We start from the raw sequence: 22,175 nt of genomic DNA, 5'->3' as shown, positions 1-22,175 counted from the left end.
ACGCGATTAATGAGCGAATAGACGCGGATTAATTTTTTCGGAAAAATGCCAAAATCGGTAAGCCTATTGCCCATGAAATTTTCGTTTCAGGCAGGCAAAATAACACCTCTCGAGTGCGCTTGTTCTTTGCATATATCACTCCGCACGCATGCGCTGATGCCCGTTTACGCGATAAATGAGTGAATAGACGCGGATTAATTTTTTCGGAAAAATGCCAAAATCGGTAAGCCTATAGCCCATGAAATTTTCGTTTCAAGCAGGCAAAATAACACCTCTCGAGTGCGCTTGTTCTTTGCATATATCACTCCGCACGCATGCGCTCACGCCCGTTTACGCGATAAATGAGTGAATAGACGCGGATTAATTTTTTCGGAAAAATGCCATAATCGGTAAGCCTATTGCCCATGAAATTTTCGTTTCAGGCAGGCAAAATAACACCTCTCGAATGCGCTTGTTCTTTGCATATATCACTCCGCACGCATGCGCTCACGCCCGTTTACGCGATAAATGAGTGAATAGACGCGGATTAATTTTTTCGGAAAAATGCCAAAATCGGTAAGCCTATAGCCCATGAAATTTTCGTTTCAGGCAGGCAAAATAACACCTCTCGAATGCTCTTGTTCTTTGCATATATCACTCCGCACGCATGCGCTCATGCCCGTTTACGCGATAAATGAGTGAATAGACGCGGATTAATTTTTTCGGAAAAATGCCAAAATCGGTAAGCCTATTGCCCATGAAATTTTCGTTTCAGGCAGGCAAAATAACACCTCTCGAATGCGCTTGTTCTTTGCATATATCACTCCGCACGCATGCGCTGATGCCCGTTTACGCGATAACTGAGCGAATAGACGCGGATTAATTTTTTCGGAAAAATGCCGAAATCGGTAAGCCTATTGCCCATGAAATTTTCGTTTCAGGCAGGCAAAATAACACCTCTCGAGTGCGCTTGTTCTTTGCATATATCACTCCGCACGCATGCGCTGATGCCCGTTTACGCGATAAATGAGTGAATATACGCGGATTAATTTTTTCGGAAAAATGCCAAAATCGGTAAGCCTATTGCCCATGAAATTTTCGTTTCAGGCAGGCAAAATAACACCTCTCGAGTGCGCTTGTTCTTTGCATATATCACTCCGCACGCATGCGCTGATGCCCGTTTACGCGATAAATGAGTGAATAGACGCGGATTAATTTTTTCGGAAAAATGCCAAAATCGGTAAGCCTATAGCCCATGAAATTTTCGTTTCAGGCAGGCAAAATAACACCTCTCGAGTGCGCTTGTTCTTTGCATATATCACTCCGCACGCATGCGCTGATGCCCGTTTACGCGATAAATGAGTGAATATACACGGATTAATTTTTTCGGAAAGATGCCAAAATTGGTAAGCCTATTGCCCATGAAATTTTCGTTTCAGGCAGGCAAAATAACACCTCTCGAGTGCGCTTGTTCTTTGCATATATCACTCCGCAAGCATGCGCTGATGCCCGTTTACGCGATAAATGAGTGAATATACACGGATTAATTTTTTCGGAAAAATGCCAAAATCGGTAAGCCTATAGCCCATGAAATTTTCGTTTCAGGCAGGCAAAATAACACCTCTCGAATGCGCTTGTTCTTTGCATATATCACTCCGCATGCATACGCTCACGCCCGTTTACGCGATAAATGAGTGAATAGACGCGGATTAATTTTTTCGGAAAAATGCCAAAATCGGTAAGCCTATTGCGCATGAAATTTTCGTTTCAGGCAGGCAAAATAACACCTCTCGAATGCTCTTGTTCTTTGCATATATCACTCCGCACGCATACGCTCACGCCCGTTTACGCGATAAATGAGTGAATAGACGCGGATTAATTTTTTCGGAAAAATGCCATAATCGGTAAGCCTATTGCCCATGAAATTTTCGTTTCAGGCAGGCAAAATAACACCTCTCGAATGCGCTTGTTCTTTGCATATATCACTCCGCACGCATACGCTCACGCCCGTTTACGCGATAAATGAGTGAATAGACGCGGATTAATTTTTTCGGAAAAATGCCAAAATCGGTAAGCCTATAGCCCATGAAATTTTCGTTTCAGGCAGGCAAAATAACACCTCTCGAATGCTCTTGTTCTTTGCATATATCACTCCGCACGCATACGCTCATGCCCGTTTACGCGATAAATGAGTGAATAGACGCGGATTAATTTTTTCGGAAAAATGCCAAAATCGGTAAGCCTATTGCCCATGAAATTTTCGTTTCAGGCAGGCAAAATAACACCTCTCGAATGCGCTTGTTCTTTGCATATATCACTCCGCACGCATGCGCTGATGCCCGTTTACGCGATAACTGAGCGAATAGACGCGGATTAATTTTTTCGGAAAAATGCCAAAATCGGTAAGCCTATTGCCCATGAAATTTTCGTTTCAGGCAGGCAAAATAACACCTCTCGAGTGCGCTTGTTCTTTGCATATATCACTCCGCACGCATGCGCTGATGCCCGTTTACGCGATAAATGAGTGAATATACACGGATTAATTTTTTCGGAAAAATGCCAAAATCGGTAAGCCTATTGCCCATGAAATTTTCGTTTCAGGCAGGCAAAATAACACCTCTCGAGTGCGCTTGTTCTTTGCATATATCACTCCGCACGCATGCGCTGATGCCCGTTTACGCGATAAATGAGTGAATAGACGCGGATTAATTTTTTCGGAAAAATGCCAAAATCGGTAAGCCTATAGCCCATGAAATTTTCGTTTCAGGCAGGCAAAATAACACCTCTCGAATGCTCTTGTTCTTTGCATATATCACTCCGCACGCATACGCTCATGCCCGTTTACGCGATAAATGAGTGAATAGACGCGGATTAATTTTTTCGGAAAAATGCCAAAATCGGTAAGCCTATTGCCCATGAAATTTTCGTTTCAGGCAGGCAAAATAACACCTCTCGAATGCGCTTGTTCTTTGCATATATCACTCCGCACGCATGCGCTGATGCCCGTTTACGCGATAACTGAGCGAATAGACGCGGATTAATTTTTTCGGAAAAATGCCAAAATCGGTAAGCCTATTGCCCATGAAATTTTCGTTTCAGGCAGGCAAAATAACACCTCTCGAGTGCGCTTGTTCTTTGCATATATCACTCCGCACGCATGCGCTGATGCCCGTTTACGCGATAAATGAGTGAATATACACGGATTAATTTTTTCGGAAAAATGCCAAAATCGGTAAGCCTATTGCCCATGAAATTTTCGTTTCAGGCAGGCAAAATAACACCTCTCGAGTGCGCTTGTTCTTTGCATATATCACTCCGCACGCATGCGCTGATGCCCGTTTACGCGATAAATGAGTGAATAGACGCGGATTAATTTTTTCGGAAAAATGCCAAAATCGGTAAGCCTATAGCCCATGAAATTTTCGTTTCAGGCAGGCAAAATAACACCTCTCGAGTGCGCTTGTTCTTTGCATATATCACTCCGCACGCATGCGCTGATGCCCGTTTACGCGATAAATGAGTGAATATACACGGATTAATTTTTTCGGAAAAATGCCAAAATCGGTAAGCCTATTGCCCATGAAATTTTCGTTTCAGGCAGGCAAAATAACACCTCTCGAGTGCGCTTGTTCTTTGCATATATCACTCCGCAAGCATGCGCTGATGCCCGTTTACGCGATAAATGAGTGAATACCGTATGAACGCGTGTAAGGGCCGCACCCGTGTATGGGCCGCACCCCCAACTTCCCGAAGCAAATATTTAAAAAAAAATATCCGTGTAAGGGCCGCACCCCGAACTTTCCACGGCCCACGTGTGATTAGCCTTCAAAATGCGCGCGCACGGAAGCTTCCAGATGCCGCCCACGGATGGCGCCGATGTCGCGGGTCATCATCATCATCATATTTTCTTTCTGCCGCGAGCTTCCGCAATCCATATCGTCATCGGTATCATCAGCCCTGGCCACCATGCTGGCCACCCCGGCTTTGTTTTGCGACTGTCGAAGGCACGCGAGTTGTAGCAGCGTTGTTGGCGTGGGCGCACGCTGTTGTTGTGGCTCTCGTGTGTGCTCTGCTTTATTTTTCACGAATTGCCATCGAGCGTTGCCATTCTAGCACGATGGGCAAACATATCAATAGCTACACGGCAGGCTTTAAATTGAAGGTAGTGGAGTTTGCCCTCGACCATGGCAAGCGTGCGGCGGGTAGAAAATTTGACGTGGACGAGAAGTGCGTCCGAAGGTGGTGCAACCAGAAGGATGCGTTGAAGACCACCAGCTCCAAAAGGCGTGCTTTTCGAGGCAAGCCATGCAAATATCCTGAGCTCGAAGAAGAGCTGTTCCGCTACGCAATGGAAGTGCGGAACAATGGATATGCGCTGACGACGGACATGCTGCGCGTGAAGACGCAAGCTTTGGCGCGTGCGAGAAGCATACCCCGCGAGGAGTTCAAAGGTAGCGTCGGCTGGTTGCGGAGATTTTTAAAGAGGAAGGGCCTATCCTTTCGGCGAAGGACCACGCTGTGCCAGAGGCTGCCCCCCGACTACACCGACAAGGTGCTGAACTTTCAAAGGTACGTGATCGGGATGCGCCATGAGCACAACTACATGTTGTCGGAAATAGCAAACGCCGACCAGACCCCCGTGTGGTTCGACTGTCCTGAGAACTGCACAGTTGAGCTTAAAGGAAAGAAGAGCGTTTCTGTGCGGACAACTGGCGCGGAGCGCCAACGGTGCACAGTTATGCTGTGCGTCACTGCAGACGGGCGGAAGCTGCCCCCGTATGTGATTTTGAAAAGGAAGAGGATTCCGAATGAGGCTTTCCCCAAGGGAATTGTAGTTCGAGCCCAAGAAAAGGGCTGGATGGATGATGAGCTCGTTCTCGATTGGATCAAGAGCGTTTGGCAGAATCGCCCAGGCGCGATGTTGGCCAAACGATCGCTGCTCGTCTTGGATAGCTTCCGCGGTCATTTGACGGATAGAGTCAAAAAACAACTGGGCAGTATCCGCACAGACATGGCCGTTATTCCGGGCGGCCTCACCGGCGTGCTGCAACCACTGGACGTGAGCATTAACCGGCCTTTTAAGGTTGAGTTCCGGAGGCAATACTCGGAATGGATTGCAAACGGTGATCACGATGAGACTCCGACCGGGCGGCTCAAGAGGGCACCGCTCGCGACTGTGCTGGGCTGGATTTTGACCGCGTGGAATTCGGTGTCTACGGACATTGTATCCCGCAGCTTCAAAGTGACCGGGATTTCCAACGATTTGGACGGAACTGAAGACGACGACTTGTGGGGTGATGAGCCAGAAGAATGCAGCACCAGCTCGGAATCGAGGACTCCGCGAGTGATGATGACTGATTCTAAATAGTGATGATTGATGAGGATTATTGTAAATAAACGCGCATTCACTTATTGGTCTGTTTTTACTTGAAAAAAAAATTTTTTTTCGTATGTCGCGTGTATGGGCCGCACCCCGAAAATAGGCCCTCGAATTTGTAAAAAAAAGTGCGGCCCTTACACGCGTTTATACGGTATACACGGATTAATTTTTTCGGAAAAATGCCAAAATCGGTAAGCCTATTGCCCATGAAATTTTCGTTTCAGGCAGGCAAAATAACACCTCTCGAGTGCGCTTGTTCTTTGCATATATCACTCCGCACGCATGCGCTGATGCCCGTTTACGCGATAAATGAGTGAATAGACGCGGATTAATTTTTTCGGAAAAATGCCAAAATCGGTAAGCCTATAGCCCATGAAATTTTCGTTTCAGGCAGGCAAAATAACACCTCTCGAATGCGCTTGTTCTTTGCATATATCACTCCGCACGCATGCCCTGATGCCCGTTTACGCGATAAATGAGTGAATATACACGGATTAATTTTTTCGGAAAAATGCCGAAATCGGTAAGCCTATTGCCCATGAAATTTTCGTTTCAGGCAGGCAAAATAACACCTCTCGAATGCGCTTGTTCTTTGCATATATCACTCCGCACGCATGCGCTGATGCCCGTTTACGCGATAAATGAGTGAATAGACGCGGATTAATTTTTTCGGAAAAATGCCAAAATCGGTAAGCCTATAGCCCATGAAATTTTCGTTTCAGGCAGGCAAAATAACACCTCTCGAATGCGCTTGTTCTTTGCATATATCACTCTGCACGCATGCGCTGATGCCCGTTTACGCGATAAATGAGTGAATATACACGGATTAATTTTTTCGGAAAAATGCCAAAATCGGTAAGCCTATATATAGCCCATGAAATTTTCGTTTCAGGCAGGCAAAATAACACCTCTCGAATGCTCTTGTTCTTTGCATATATCACTCCGCACGCATGCGCTGATGCCCGTTTACGCGATAAATGAGTGAATATACACGGATTAATTTTTTCGGAAAAATGCCAAAATCGGTAAGCCTATAGCCCATAAAATTTTCGTTTCAGGCAGGCAAAATAATTTCTCTCGAATGCCTTTGTTCTTAGCATATTTCACTCCGCACGCATATGCTGACGCCGATCTACGCGATAAATAACTGAATAGAAACGGATTAATTTTTTCGAAAAAAGCCAAACTCGGTAAGCCTTACTTCCTACTTCTGGAGAAGTAAGGTAGCTGTGTAACCTCGGTAGATATTTTCAAGATAATTACGTAAGCGTCCCGTACTCCTTGATTACGTAATTCCTGTGTGGCTGCTGCTATCTCTACTCAATCAAATGAAAATTTTGGTTTCAGGGCGGTAAAATAATTTCTTTAGAATGTGATTGTTCGCATATATCACTCCGAACGCATGCGCTCACGCCCATTTACGATATAAATAACCGAATAGGCACTGAATGTTGGCAAGGGGGAGGACACCGAAGCATGAGCCTGATTGAAGTGGTTGCCGGTAAGCGTGAACGGAAAGAACATATAACGCCGGTGAGTGCGAGTATGATCACACGTGAGTATAGAAACCGTGAGTACCGCCGCGTTATGAGTGAGCCACGTGAGAATATTTGCGTGTGAGTGGTTGTTGACTACGGGGGAGAGTATCCACTTTATCCTGACCACGTGTGGCGCCGACCAAACGCCGACAGTTCTCCCCGTGTATCTCATCCCGTGCTCCACCGAGGAGGTATGTACACGGTCCTCCACTTCCGATTTGAACAAGGCTCCGGGCGGCCGGCGAGGCCGGCGCTCCGCGTAGCGCCGCTCGTGGGCGAAGGGGTAACTAACGCGCCGCCGCACTGGCAGCCACAAGCGTGGCCGCAGCCGCGTCGTCTGCTACAGCGCGCCTGCAGTAGTGTGTGCTGGCGGCTGAGGCTACGCTTGTGGCTACCAGTGGGCCGGCGCGTTAGTTACCCCTTCGCCCACGAGCGGCGCTACGCGGAGCGCCGGCCTCCTCGCCGGATACCTCTAGCGACAAGGAGACAACGATCGCGTCCGCAGCTTTTCCCCAAAGCTAACAGGTGGCGCTTGACGCTGTGTTATCGCAAACCGCCTCTTCGAGCGTTTAGGCGCTGGCTCGGGCGGCTAGCAACGGCCCGCGCGCTCTCCTGTTACGCGAACCGTTCCTCCAGTGGGAAGTATCTTCATTGGCGCAATTAGAGACCGCGTCCGCTCTGATCCGCTTGCCTGGCTTGTCGCGAGGCCGTGTCGACAGACCGTGAAGCGCCGGCTTTATTTGACGTGCGGCGGAGAGATTGTGCGTAGAGTTTTCTTATAGAAAAAGACACCGGCCAAGGAAAGTACGCACTCTTGTGAGCTGGATATTATGGAGACTCGGCGACCGACCTACAAGCGTCACGAAGCTACGGGCTGGGTCTTTCCCCGGGACGGCTTCGAGTGGTCAGAGTTCGAAGCTGCCTGCAGCTACCAACCACGCTGCGACGACATACTGCTGATGACGTACCCGAAGTCAGGCACCACTTGGGTTCAGTACATGCTGTACCTGCTCGTCCATGACATGAAACCCGTGCCTCTGGGAAGCCGACTGGACAGCTTCGCTCCATTCCTCGAGAAGGGGGGCCTTAACCTCATCGGTGCCCTGGAGAAGTCGCCTAGGCCCATCAAGACGCATCTGTCATTCGACGTGATGCCGTGGTGTGCCGAACCCCGCTACGTATGTGTGTTGCGAAATCCAAAGGACGTTTGCGTGTCTCTGTACCACCACGTACGGGGCTTCGAAAAGTACTATCACTTCACGGACGGTACCTTCGACGATTTCTTCGAGGCTTTCCTGGAAGGCCAAGTGGACTCCGCCGACTACCACGACCACCTGCTGTCACTTTGGCACCATCGGAGCAAGGAGAACGTGCTTCTACTGACTTACGAAGACCTGCTGGAACGAACCCTGGAAGAGGTCGGTAGGCTTGTTGAACACGTCAGGCCGTGCTTCCCCGCCGACTGGAAGGCTCCCGACTTGGGGTCTCTTGTGGCCGCAGCGAGCTTCGACGTAATGAAGGCGCAGCGTCCCGAGCAGTGGGCCAGCACCAGACCGGAAAACATGCCGGGTTTCATACGCCGCGGTCGCGTGGGAGACTGGCGCAACTACCTCACGGAGGATCAGAACGAAAGGCTGCAGAGCAAGTTCGCACGCAAATTGGCTGGTTCGGGCGCCGAGTTCCTCTGGCCAAAGGAGATGAAGGGACGTGAAAGCGCGTGAAACGGCCGTGGACATGTGTTTTGTGTGGAACCGGCGGCATTCCGTGGTGGACGTGAAAAAAAGAAGGGGTCGAATTGAGAGGCTAGTCCACACAAAATCCGTCACTTTCTTCTTTAATGCGTGGTTGCTTTGGCTAGATAATAAATTAGATACCGAATGGAAAAATAAAATAAAATAAAAAAGCGACTCAAACATGGCTGGATGCTCAAAAGCTATTGTGGAGAGGGTGAAAGGCGACAAAAGAGTGGCGGTGGGCACATTTCCAGGGCGGACACTGAGTGCTGTCATGGAGCGAGCAAAAGAAAAGCTCACGGAAAATGCCCACGTACGCAACCTTGTCGTAGTAGCAGGTGGGCTAAATGACGTCCTAAACAGGAAAGGGCCAGGACTAGCCCAGCGCTTGGCGAAGGGGGTGGACGACTTGCGCGAGCTATCCCCTCAAATGCAGATCGTGGTGTGCACGGTGCCGGAGGTGCCTGTGCGTGGCAGTCACGTACAAAGAGCCGTAATGGCTGCCAGTGAGGAAATATGGAAAATGAGCCGAGAGAAGGGCTTCGAGGTTGTCGAAGTAAACAGGGAAGTGAGAAGGCGTGGTGGTTTTAGACTAGATGGGATCCGCTTCAATTACAGGCTAGCACGAGAAGTGGAAAAGGAGCTGGTGCTGACAAATTTAAACTGGAAGAAAGCGGAAGAGAAAATTCCTAAGCGCACAGCCACAGGGCTAAACGAGGTTCCTGTTAGGCTGATAAATGAACTGGGACCAAAAAGTAAGGAATCTCTGGTGAAAGCAGTGGAAAAAAATTTTAAAGATAGACGAATACCAGATTCCGCGCCTCAAGGTTACCGCGCCCTCTATCAGGAGAGAAAGGAAATCAGTAAGGCATGTGCTGACACCTGGCGTAGTGAGAGCAAAATTAAGAGGCCAGCCAACAGATGGTTTCGTACGATAATTACCAGAAGGAACTGTTGGTGCTAGTGTGCAGAGGAGCTGCAGTCGGCGCGGTTCTGCCAGCATGTAAATAATGGCAAGTAGATGGATTTGCCTAAGCTTTGTCCGCCTAGCCTTAAACGTCGCTTAGAATTCTGTGAATTCGACATTTTCATAAAGGTGCTGAGCAATAACTGATTAAATAAACACTATTAAAATTACCCACCGGCAGGATTTGAACACAGGACTTCCAGCACACATAGCCGACGTTGAAACCATTACGCCACGGACGCGTGCATCGACATCACGCATAGAACGCCCTTATAAATTTCTTGCGGGAAAGCCAGCTTCCTGAGACTCCTGGTGTGTTTCAATTGGGCCACTTCGACAGGCTGAGCCGCTATTAGCGATTGTGCGTGTTCCTAGAGGATTTTACAGACGCGGAAGGGAAAAGCCCCAATATAAGCAAACATCTAGACTCAGCGGCGTGCTTTGTCTTTTTTACTTAAGGGCTGTGTTTGGAAAAAGTTTATTTCCACAAGAGACGGCACGAACAGAGTCACTGTCACGGCACAATTCCACCAGGACGATAACATATAAAAACGGAGCATTGTATATACACGGCACATTTTTGAAGTAGTGTCCGAGTCCTTACTCACCAAGATATAATCACATAGACCCACGGAAAGAAACAGTTATACATAAACTGAATGTCATATGTATAAAAATAATGTTCCATATATTCAGTGTACACAATGGTTATGTACAATGATGATGTTACAGACAAACTTTACACAAGTTTGAAGTGATGTGCATGACATGTGCATAAACAAAATGATCATGTATACGAGAGCACACACGCAGAGAAATCACGGGCACCTACAATCATTGTGCATTAAAGGGCTCCTTGCAGCAATATATGCGGTGTCGCCTTGTCCGTCTAGTCTGCATCACGTTGTACTCCTATAGCCACGAATATAGGGCCAACAAGCCCTACCTTCCCCATTTTAAGGGATTGTGAAGGCAGCTACACCTTCACGTGAGGTTTGAAGCGGGAGACTAAATGATCATGAGTTATATAGGCATGCAACACATATGTAAAAAGACAATAACGCGTGTAATAAAGTTCATTTATCTCTCTTTCTCTGTCTCTCTCGGGCAAAAACAAAAAATTACAGTGACTTAGCTCAGCTATGCCAGGATATACGTAGAGAAAGCTGGTGTGCCTTGGTTCATCTTGATTGCAAGACCAAGTTAGTCTAATTGTCTAACTATGTTGCGGCGTTTAGCCAATCGTTCGGCGCGCTGTTCGTCTGTTTCCTGGGCGATTCGTTTCCTCTTCATCTCGTTCCGATGTCGGATCAAGGCCTCCTCCTGCTTATCAGAATTTTCACCGTCCATACTTCCGCCTCAACTGTGGTTCCGGTGCACGCGAGCTCTGCTTTTCAATCCTCCGACATGTTATCAGGCATGCGACGCAGCTGGCGAAGCGAGCGGAGGCAAGTGCAACGACGAGGAACGCGATGTGACGAGGAACGCGGTGTGACGTCATGTGCCTCCTCGGAGCACAGCCACGGTGAAGTGTCAAGTTCGCCGGCAGTAAAGCTTTCGCTTTAATATAAATGCTGCATGATTGTTTGTACATATGCTGTTCAGTGCAGTCACAAAGCTTTCCTTTGTGCCAATCCGCGCTTCTGAACGTGAGTGTGTATTTTTTTATTTTACGTCCTCGTTCAGTCGCGCTAACACACTCTATCATGCGCAACTATGCCATCAGTCAAAACTCGACTACATCCTCTAAGTTGTGGTCTTCAATTAGTATGCTCAGAAAGCCAGCACATTTATCGCGAAAATGTTCCCCTCCGAATCGGTCTCCTGCAAAGCACACATAATTAATATCACGAAAAAAATATGACGAAGCGGTCATATTTTATACACTACACGATACATTCCAATAACAACAATAGATAATTCACACTGTTCGGCGCGCAAGCGCATACGAGCAGCCACGAAGCTCCAAAATAAGAAAAATGGACAATGAGCTATGCGGCCAGTTCCACAAACAGTCCCACTTTTTTTAAATAATACCAGCACCCTTCCATATCAGCAAGGCACATCCGCATGATGTGCCATTAGCAAGACATACACATACATTGCAATGTTCCGCGAAAGGCCGCATCATGCCATCGGTCTGCTCTTGAGTTCGACCTTAGTTTCCAGTAAAGTAACAACATCGGAGTTCCTTCCCCATACACATTCGGCTAAGTTGATACTGCTGGCGTCCCGCTCCAAGGCACCGAACATGTAACGTGGCAGCTCTCAATGCTGCTCTAGTTTCACCGCCATTTTTCTGCAAAAGCAAGCCGATCGCACGGTGCCGCTGGAAAAGAAACGATCCGAACACTTTGAAGAAAACCTTCCAAAGATAATTGCTCTACAAAATGCCGCTCCATCCCGAAGCGTACCTGTAATGTGTACACGAAGACTAACTCTTACGAGGGACCCATTTCTTAAAGACGTTAGTGCCGGCCGGGCGCTCTAGTAGGCGCGTGGTCCTAGGTATAGGCGGTTGTGCCGCTGCCTGCCCGTCCGGCAGGACGTTCGGCCTCGGGCGCATGGGTTCCCGACGACCCGCCTGCGCTTTTGGCGGCGGTTCGTTTTTGGTCTCGTTGCCAAGGTTCCCATCCAGGTTGCTGGTTAAGTCCCTTGCTCTTTTCGAAGACGCAGTGTTTGTACTCGCTTCTTCGACGTCCATCAAATCAGTTGCCCGTCCGTGCTCTGTTGCATCCACCCCGGCAGTGGCGGGTTCTGCGGCGCAAGCCACCTGCTCTGCAGCTTTCGGATCCGCAGTTAGCACAGCTGCCACATTCGGGGGAATGGTAGCCTGCACAGAGGGCCTTGTAACTGTGTCCGACGGCAGGACTTGCGCGCGGGAAGCCTCATCGACGTCAGCCTCGTCCATTAACAGGTCAGCCACGTCCTCCCGAAGCGCCGGTCCCATGACGGATGCGTACGTCTTTACGCATTCCGTCTTGTCGTGGCCGCAGTGACGGCACATTGCAAATCTTGGGACGAGGTAGTCACGTCGACCGTGTCCGGTGTTTCGGCATTTCAGGCAAAGTGGTGCTATTCCCGGTACAGCAACTAAGGCGTGTTCACCAGCGACACGAATTAAGTTGATGGGGCAGCTCTTCCACGGATCATACCAGTCTTCAGAACCGTACACACCATCCTTGTTGACGATGCTTTATCTTGCACTCCGGGAACGTGCCATTATTCCCCGGAAAACGTCCGTAACATTTGCGATCGCTAACAGGGCGGTGCGTATGTCCTCGTCCGGCACGTTGTGTAGCATCCAATGCAGCTTCAGCTGCACGGCCTGGTTGGCTGGGTCAACCACAATGCGCCGATGTTCATTCACTTTGACGTCCTTGGCGCTTGCCAGCCTTATCACGCCTTCGTCGCGCTTGACAGTCCCTGCCCAAACATGGCTCCTCTGATACGCCCCTATGGCGATAACGTAAGGAAATAGGCCTAAGCTAGCCAGCGCAGCCCGGAAATGCTCTACGCGATACGTGTATGTTAACACGTCGCGTCTTATTGAGGGGTTATTACGTACCAAGAGAATGCAATGAAATCCCAACGGTATAAGCTTTATTCAATACACAGAGAGGCGATCACCTGCAATGCAATTACGGGATTGAATGCTAAATATTATTTTCCTCTTACCAGGAACCCTGTGGTTGGTAATTGCACGTTGGTTTCTGTCTTACTTTGTTTGAGCCCTCTTCAACACGTTGGGCAGGTTCGCCTGAAAGGCGAAGTATTGACAGCAAGAGCAAGGCTTAGTGCTCCGTTCGAACTGCTCGGATTGTGTTAAAACTACACGCGGGTGCTGCATACGTTGGCGCGACGTGGCACTATGGGCAAATCCTGCTGCGCATAGGATTATTTCCCAGCGTGTGGGAACAGCGCAATGTATTAAAAAAAAATTGTATCAACGGGTTTTCCTTTGCGATCACAAACCACGGCACATAATCTCCAGATGTCATCCTGACTCCCCCTATCCTTATAGCTCGATGTCCTTGAGAACGACGCAAAAGAACAAACAAAGCGTTGTTGACTGTGCGAAGACAGGAAGTAGAGAATGCGACTACAGCGCGATGACTGACAGACGTCATTAGGCTCCCTAATCACTCGCACGTGTCACGTAACGTGTTAGCCAACTCCCTTCCTGGCTTGAGAAGTGCAACTTCAAGTGCAAAATGAGCTCAAGGCGACGGCCCCGCGACGGCAAGGGACTTTTCGTCCAACCCGGATCGAGGAATGCAACCGCGCGCCTGCGCATTCACGAAGCCAGCCTCGGAACAAACACGAAACGCGTGTCCACACTACGACCACTTTCAAAGTTTAACAACACACACGCCGGTCCCACGACGTGCGTAGAACGAGACGCTGGGTCCCTCTATGCCGACCCACTTTCTTTTTTCTTTCACTCAACTCCGGGGACGTCCTTCAGTCACTTCCACTTCCGCCAGGCGCGCCTGCGGGTTTCCCATGCCCCGCGCGATAATGAGCGACGAGCTGGCTCGAAGAGGTCTTTTCGTCATGCGGGACGAGTTTCACGGGTGGCCGCTCGTAATTGGCTTTACGAGGTCTCCCTCGTGAAAGAACGTCGCTGTCAGGTCCTCTGGCGGTCCTACGCTGAGCAGGCCCGCCCGAGGGATGCTAATTAGACGTGGTTTTACTCCACGCGGGGGCGCTCGTTGACACAAACGTTCTTCTGTTATGCAGAGTCGCATTGTCCTATTTGCAACTTTGTCCATGGTGCGACCCGGTGACGTTAAAACACGTGCACGCCGAGGAACGCCGGATCGATACACCGGCTACAGGAAAACGTCACAAAGGTACACTGTCAGGGGACAGCTACGTAAATTCAACTGTCGACTGGGGTAGCAGCTCTGACATGCCAGTCAAATAGCACAAAAGAATGTGTGCAGATCAAATGTATATGTTTGAGAAGCAAGACTTTAGTGAACAGGCTGAAAAAATGCTGCACAACTGATGGCGATGCGTATATAGTTGCCTATACTTTCATGCTATGCAACCTGTAATGTCATGCAATCTTTATGTTCGTCCACCACGAAGATCGCTACAATTTTCTCGCATTTTTTATGTTTGTGCACTACACCGTTCACAAGCCGTGCCGGAACACCAGAGCAGGCACATGCAGTGTGCGATGTCTGCGCAGTGATGTCACGTGGATGTACAATGCATTTTGAGGCATCATGCATCATGGGATGAGATCTATGCACGGACGAGTACGATACAGATCTGTATGCACTTAAGGCTTCTGTATCACTTGCATCACAGCACTGCACGACCATCCTAGAGGATTAGCCAAGAACGGGCAAACACCGAGTGGTGCATACTGAATGGGTTGGTCAACCAAAATAAGACAAACCAAGGAATCCATTCAATTTAATGCGCTATTCCACAAAGGGGTCGGCTTGCTTTAAATATATTTATAAGTCGACGTTTTTGTACGTATGTTTAGGCCTTACGCAGTAATTTTTTAATTCTTTTTGTTAGGCCGAACCGAAGTCCGCTTACCGGAACTACTTTGTCAGCAGCATGCTACTGCTTATTTAAAGGTCGTTATTGGGCAACTGCATTTGGCGCACATATGAACTTCTCATGTTAATCGACAAATTCATCCGCCAAGATATTCACCGAAGGAGTAGTTGCCACGCCAAACCAAGAAAACTATAGGCAAATAATGTTTCGCATGAAACATTGCAGTTTCGCCCATTAAACGAAGCAGTGACGGCTTAGGTGGCGCAGTATTACGCGCTGCAAGTCTTGCACTGCTTCATGCGGTATCGCTCGGAGTAGACATTTGCAAAGGCGCGAGAATAATCTCCTTTCCAGAAGAAAACTCTTTATACGTGGTTCTGGTCCGAGTCGTTTTCGTTTGTGTAGGTGGCGCTCGCACCGCCGGCGGAGACTACATCATCATCAGCCTGGTTACGCCCACTGCAGGGCAAAGGCCTCTCCCATACTTCTCCATCTACCCCGGTCATGACCCCTGTGGACACTACGTACATGTTACCGAACCTTAGCTCGAGTGAATTCAGAAGCAAGGAGACACAACTCCTTCATCTCTTTATTTTCAATCCAGCCTTTCGCCTTTTGCACTGGCATCGTTTATTTTATCTCACCTTGACTCCGGACTAAGGATGAGCCGCAGAGTGTGGCGTCACCCGATCGCTTTAACGAGCACCCAAGAGGAAGACACTGTGTATTGTCCAGGCGCGGCATCCTTTGCTGTGCCATCGGCCGAGTTTACTACTTCACAGCCGGGCCTGGGATCGGCACAGTTTTGATTACAGCATTTCATAAATGGGCCTATCTTACTGTGAAACAGGACGCCACACAGACCGAAAATCCGGAGGGTAGGGGGCGAGTGGTAGGAAATAAATTCGGGCAGAACTCCACTACGGTGACTATCTACGCATGCGAACACCCACGTAATTTCTAATTATAAATCAAGCAGCTTTATTCTAAGCGGACTCTACTAATTAAATACATTTGACGTGGGTTCCAATCTAATCAGGTGTATTCGATTTTAGAGCGAACCAGAGAGGTGTACACCATAAGCTTAGTCTTTAGGATGCCATCACGTAAGGGACGTCTCATGAATGCGAGTGTTTTGTATGCTTTATAAGCGTCTGCGTCAATGTGGGTATTACACGTTATATTGGCAAAAAGGAGCACGCATAAGTATTTTAATGAAGAAAGATGCTCAATGTACATTGTATTACTCACGTAGTAACTGTGTGGCGGATAGTCGTTGTCGTAGAAGCTATAATTTTTTTTGTATAAGCGTTAGTTTCGCATAAGCGTTAGCGTTTCTTTTTGTTGATGCATCACTCGCGAAGTGTCCACGGACAATGGGTTGATGACAAGATTGTCATTTTAGGAATGAGCTGATCTCTTATTTGTATAAACAGCTCGTGAACTGTGCAGTAGTTTTCGTTAGGATACGAATAACTTCAATAAAGTGCCGGCAACCGCCGGTTTAATGCGTCGTGACGCTGGAATTATTATAATGGAAGTTGGTTAAAAAATTCTCTTAGAACCATGACAAGTCGAAAAGAAGCTTCTTGACGTCTGCGCGTTCGTAACCATGTATTCTTTTCTGGACTTTGGACCGTTAGCGTGACTTCGTAGAGCAAGACATTGTGGTCACTAATACATTCGAGCCCGCAAACGCACACATTTTCAGGTATGATAGTAAACATTAAATCAAGAACAGAACTTCTACCTGTATGGGGGTTGGGGGGGGGAGCATTTGAGTCAATTTAAACAACGAAATTATGTCAAGAAATTCTGCACATTTCTTGTAAAACGTCCACAGGTGTGTATGTTCACCAGCCTCTCTCTCTCCCTTCCTCCTCCCCCTGTTTTATATACAGTTGCAAGCAGATCGGCATGAGTCGACCTGCGCTGTGCAGGTCTGCATTAGGTGCAGGTCTGATTTAGGTGCACGCTAAAGAACCCCAGGAGGAGGGGTTCTTTAACGTGCACCTAAATATAAGCACACGGTTTTTTTTTTCGCAATTCGCCCCAATCGAAATGTGGCCGCCGTGGCCGGGATTCGATCCTGCGACCTCGTGCTCAGCAGCCTAACACCATAGCCACTGAGCAACCACGGCGGGTTCAGGCCAGCTAGACCGACAGGCAAATCTGTGACTCTTGTCGCAGTCATGTAAGGTGCGGTCAGTTTTACGGGGCGTGAAGTTATATCAGAATATATTTCGATACCGGACATGCAACCTGAGGTCCAGGCTCGTCACCCGTACTAGTGTGCGCGGCCAACACAGTGTTGTACCTTTTCGTTTACTTCTGAATTCGGCTGCCAATTCAGCTTTAACGCCGAGGCCACGTCCCGCAAACTCCCGACACGAACACGCGTGGGCACTTCGTATGAGGCAGAGAGTGCAGAGCCTCTTAGGTTCCGTACGACGAATGAACAGTCATGCAAGACATCTGTGCAGTAGGTCGCCAGTGTTCCGTGGCGACCGAGGAGGTGCATATCGTATTACGGTTTATTCGTTCTCGGCATACAAATTGTAAAAAAACAAACATACCAAGACAGAGTAAGACCACTCGCATATGATACGGACGAGGCTAGTTTCAGCCAATGGGCGGCCGTCATCGTAGGCTCTCACACAAATGTCATTTCTGAATGTGCGCACCAAATAGTGAGCACTGCTACCTGCGTTTAAGAAACGTCCGTGTTTAACAGCTTACGATGGCGGCGATCCTCCGTTGAATCGCCCAGGTACGCCAATGTATATACACCCATAGAGCCATAGTCACAACCATACAACAAAGAAACCATGCAATGAAACCAGAGAAAGCATCTGGCATGTTGTGTTCAACTGAAATGCATAAGGAGTAGGCACGGTGAAAAAAAAAAAGATTCCAAGCGTCACTTAGACAGCATGTCGCCATACATTAAACGCAACACATAAATATATCACATAGCAGCGACAGTTAGTGCGTGCGAGGCGTGACGCCCTTTCACCCATATCCCACGACTGTCGTCTAGTTCCACTAGGAATATGAAACACACTTGACTGCTGAATTCATTAGAGTGCAGCTTTAAGAGGAATCTTTAGCTCGGGACTAGGAATGCCTTTGCGGGTAGCGTGACAGTGCCCACAGAAATAGTTCGTGTGTACGTGCGTGTGTGTGCTTAGGTTTTTTTTCCCCTTTTTTTTATCCATCTTTCTTTCTCACCTATTGCATCCCCTTTCCCCTCCCCCAGTACAGGGTAGCCAACCGGAGATAATCTCTGGTTAACCTCCCTGTCTTTGCCTTTCTCTCTTTCTCTCTCTCTCTAGCTCGGGCCCACCTCCGACGCGGCTGTAAAACGCAAAAACGGTTTCCCGAGATAACTCCTGCACCGATTTTATTGAAATTTCTTGCATATGAGAGAGAAAGTTAAATTCTAGTGACTGTTAGAGGCGGAATGTCGATTTGGGACCTGAATGTTGTTAAAAAGATCTTCAAAAGTTCGAAAGTTTGAAAAAAATAGAAGCACGAAGTTTACAATTCCTAACTCTGCGTCAACAACCGTTATCTCGGTTCTGTAAACGGCATCCGTTAGAACATTGAAAGCGGACAAACTCGATATCTGATTTTATATCTTACGGGAATTTGTTACGTTGTTTACAAGGGTTCTGCAAAAGCTGTATTTCCATATTACCTAATTTTTTGAGAACCATGTGTGGCACATTAATTTAGTCCGCGTTAGACGTAATATTATATGCAATTCACAGTATAGTACTATCATTTTTCGTTGCTGAGTTACAGAGTTGTAAACTTGGTAGTTTCGTTTCTTGAAAATTTCATATTTTTGCCAATTTTCAATAAAAATTGACGACCTAAATCAAAAACTCGAAGCCTGCAGTCACTAAACTGTCATTTTTTTCTTTTAAATGCAACAAACCTCGTAAAGTTAGGTGCAGTGGTTGCCGAGAAAAAGGAATTCTGCGTTTACGTGTATTTAAGATAGGAGCACCCGAGCTAACGCTTCCTCTTAACGAAACTCTTGTAGGTGGACGAAGTACGGCGAGATCAGATTACCTGCTTTGAATAAACCGACACTTTCGCTAATGTCGTATACCCTAACTAATGCACAATTCGAACACAGCGTGAGAACGCTTCCGCAGCGCATTCTTGCACATGGACAAGTCGTAACCGAGGCCAACACATTCGAAATAAAACCATGCACTAGGTACTTATGCCTTTGATTTCACAACCACTTGGCAGCTACTAGTTTACTACAGCACTATCTCTAGGGCCGGCCCACCTTGACGAAAGGTGGTCGAGTGCAGGGAGAACACGATGACAAAGGATGCGGGCACACACAGGTTCGCCCGTGCGTCCTACGTACCTTCTCCTGCACTCAACCACCGTTAGTCAACGAGTACCAACAAGCCCACATCACCACCCTTGTCGGCTCGTATTAAACGGCAAGAAGCGGACGACCTAGACGAGCCAAACGCCTCGACAGCCGACAGCACCGCTTTGCTAAATGATCATGTGCTTGTAGGCGCACATTTCTGCCAGTGAGAATAATTAGGCGCCGTTTGTTGTTTCCAGGCGTGTAATTCTGTAGAGAACAGAGCCGGCCACCAGCACATCGGCAGGAGCTGCACAGACGAGGCTACACATAAAGCCGATTCGTTATTCCGAGTACTGTGCTGTGTGCGAGCCATACGGCAGTAGCAGCAGCAGCTGCCACGGTTAGCGAAAACCGGAATGGTTCGCGTATGGGCAAACTTCGCTTTAAATAATGCACGGACTCATAGCGATGGAGCCAAGTTTGGCCACCGCTCCAACTCTCAACTTCCCCACTTCCCCAAATAGGGGGTGGAGCCATCATTTAAAATTTATCCTCATCTCCAAACTTTGATTTGAACACAGCTGGAAGTGCATTAGTACTGTGTAACGAGTTGTTGCTATGTCTTTACATATTCGTTATGCACGCCTTAATTGAAAGCCTTTAAAAGTTTGCCATAAAATTTTGACAATGCCGGGCCTGTGAGGAGAGTTATGCGGGCGCGCGTAATCCTACTCAACTAAAGTGATTCCCCCAGGCCAAGCTTACCCCTGCACAATGGTTTCTAACAGGACGTCTTCTAAGGGCTATTTACTTCAAGGGTATTTTTAAGAGTTAATTCGACTAATGTGATTGACGAGAACAAGAGGATCCAAGGAGCCCATTTTTTTGTTAGTCACAACCATACAACAAAGAAACCATGCAATGAAACCAGAGAAAGCATCTGGCATGTTGCGTTCAACTGAAATGCATAAACAAGAAAGGCGAGGTAAATGACACGGCCGCCCTAACAGAGAGCGGCGCCGGCTAATGCGGACGAGAGTGGTTCGAGCCCATCCTGCGGCAAGTTATTCTTTCGTACACTTTGATTTCCATATCCCTTACTATTTTACCATTTTAATTCATCATCATCGACAGCAGCAGCAGCAGCCTACGTTTGTACTCACTGCCACCAGGACGAAGGCCTTTCCCAGCGATCTCCAGCAACCTTACCTTGCGCTATAAATTCCAAATGGAGTTTGCAAATTTTCTAATTTCCTCCCCTCCGCCAAATTTTTTGCCGTCCTCGACTGCACTTCTCTTCTCTTGGCACCAATTCAGTTACTCTTGATGAATGCCGGCTATCTGCTCTAATCATTACAATCATTACATGACCTACGCAGCTCTTTCTCTCTCACTCTCATATATATATATATATATATATATATATATATATATATATATATATATATATATATATATATATATATATATATATATATATATATATCATAAGAAGCCAACAAACATTGACACCAAGGACATCGTTGTCCTTGGTGTCAAGGACAACGATGTCAAGGACTATATATATATATATATCCGAGGGCGAAACAGACAGGCTTTCTCCTATTTAGCCAAATTACGGCTGTAAATGCGAAGTAAACATGTCAATTTACAGTGGTGGACCTTTCTTGGAACAGCCCGGTTTTATCTGCGGGTAGCTCCGCGGCACGGCGCTGCTGTCAGTTGGTGAAGATGGCGGTTGTGCTTCACACATCCACGGCGTACGAGCAACGAAGTGCGACTCGTTTTCTAGGAGCAAGGGACGAACGCCCGTCGACATCCACGGGAAAATGCAGCCCACGTATGGGGGGACAGGTGTCCCACTTTGAGAAGTGCGAGTTGATGGTGTTTCGAGTTCGCAAAAGGCCGTGAAGACTTTCATGACAATGAGCGTTCGGGAAGGCCGCGTTCGTCGGTGACTGATGACAGGGGCATCCCAAAGCTAGCGCTGCGATGGTACAAATGTCTGAGCCGGTGTGGGGGCTCTGTGGAAAAATAATGTAAGGTAGATAGGTAATGTACGTAGAATAGTACGTATATTTGCAATTACCTGTTTGTACCTTATTTTGCCTAATAAAAAATAGGGGGCAAAGACTTTCTGATTCGCCCTTGTAATCAGCCTTCTATAGGCAGAATAGAGTGCCTGCCTTGCCAGGTTATTGAACATTACCTTTGTGTTCTCCCTAATACTTTTCAGGCTAGGGTTCTGAACCATTCGCCGCAATTCATCCCCAGGGTTGTGGCACAGGGCACTGTTATCTGCGAACCGAAGGTTGTTGCGGTATTCGCCGTTACGCCCGATGAAAAACTACAAAAAGCCCTCGTTGCCTGGGCCGAACGGGTCGCTCCTCGTGAGGGGCCAACCTAGGACTCGGGCATGCCAGATAGCTGAGCAGAATCTCAATAAAGTTGTTACCACCACCACCGCCGTTGGTCCTTCCCAGTCTAATAGCTTTAATACATTTTTTAAGCAGGCAATGGATAGCATTGGAGAGATGGAGTCTCCTTGCCTCACCGCTTTTTTTATGGGTAATTTTCCACTTTTCTTGTGGAGAAGCAAGGTATCTATGAGATCTTCGTAGATATTTCTATATATTTACGTAGGCCTCCTGTACTCCTCGATTACACAGTGCCTCTATGACTGCTGCCATTTCTTGTGAATCAAATGCCC

General features: G+C 47.8%; 2 protein-coding genes across 2 annotated transcripts in view; both read left to right on the top strand.

Moving 5' to 3' along the window:
- The window catches only part of LOC139051033 (excitatory amino acid transporter 2-like), an 89,526-nt gene that overhangs the window by 22,648 nt on the left and 44,703 nt on the right, over positions 1-22,175 (top strand). The window lies entirely within an intron of this gene.
- Positions 7,408-8,804, top strand: LOC139051029 (sulfotransferase ssu-1-like). Its single transcript, XM_070528040.1, has one exon. It carries the CDS (start codon positions 7,728-7,730, stop codon positions 8,616-8,618), a length of 891 nt encoding a protein of 296 aa, XP_070384141.1. The 5' UTR covers positions 7,408-7,727; the 3' UTR covers positions 8,619-8,804.

This window comes from Dermacentor albipictus, chromosome 10 (assembly GCF_038994185.2).
Source record: "Dermacentor albipictus isolate Rhodes 1998 colony chromosome 10, USDA_Dalb.pri_finalv2, whole genome shotgun sequence".
Lineage (NCBI taxonomy): Eukaryota > Metazoa > Arthropoda > Arachnida > Ixodida > Ixodidae > Dermacentor > Dermacentor albipictus.
The sequence above is the reverse complement of the archived record's forward strand: the minus strand, read 5'-3'. Positions and strand labels throughout refer to the sequence as shown.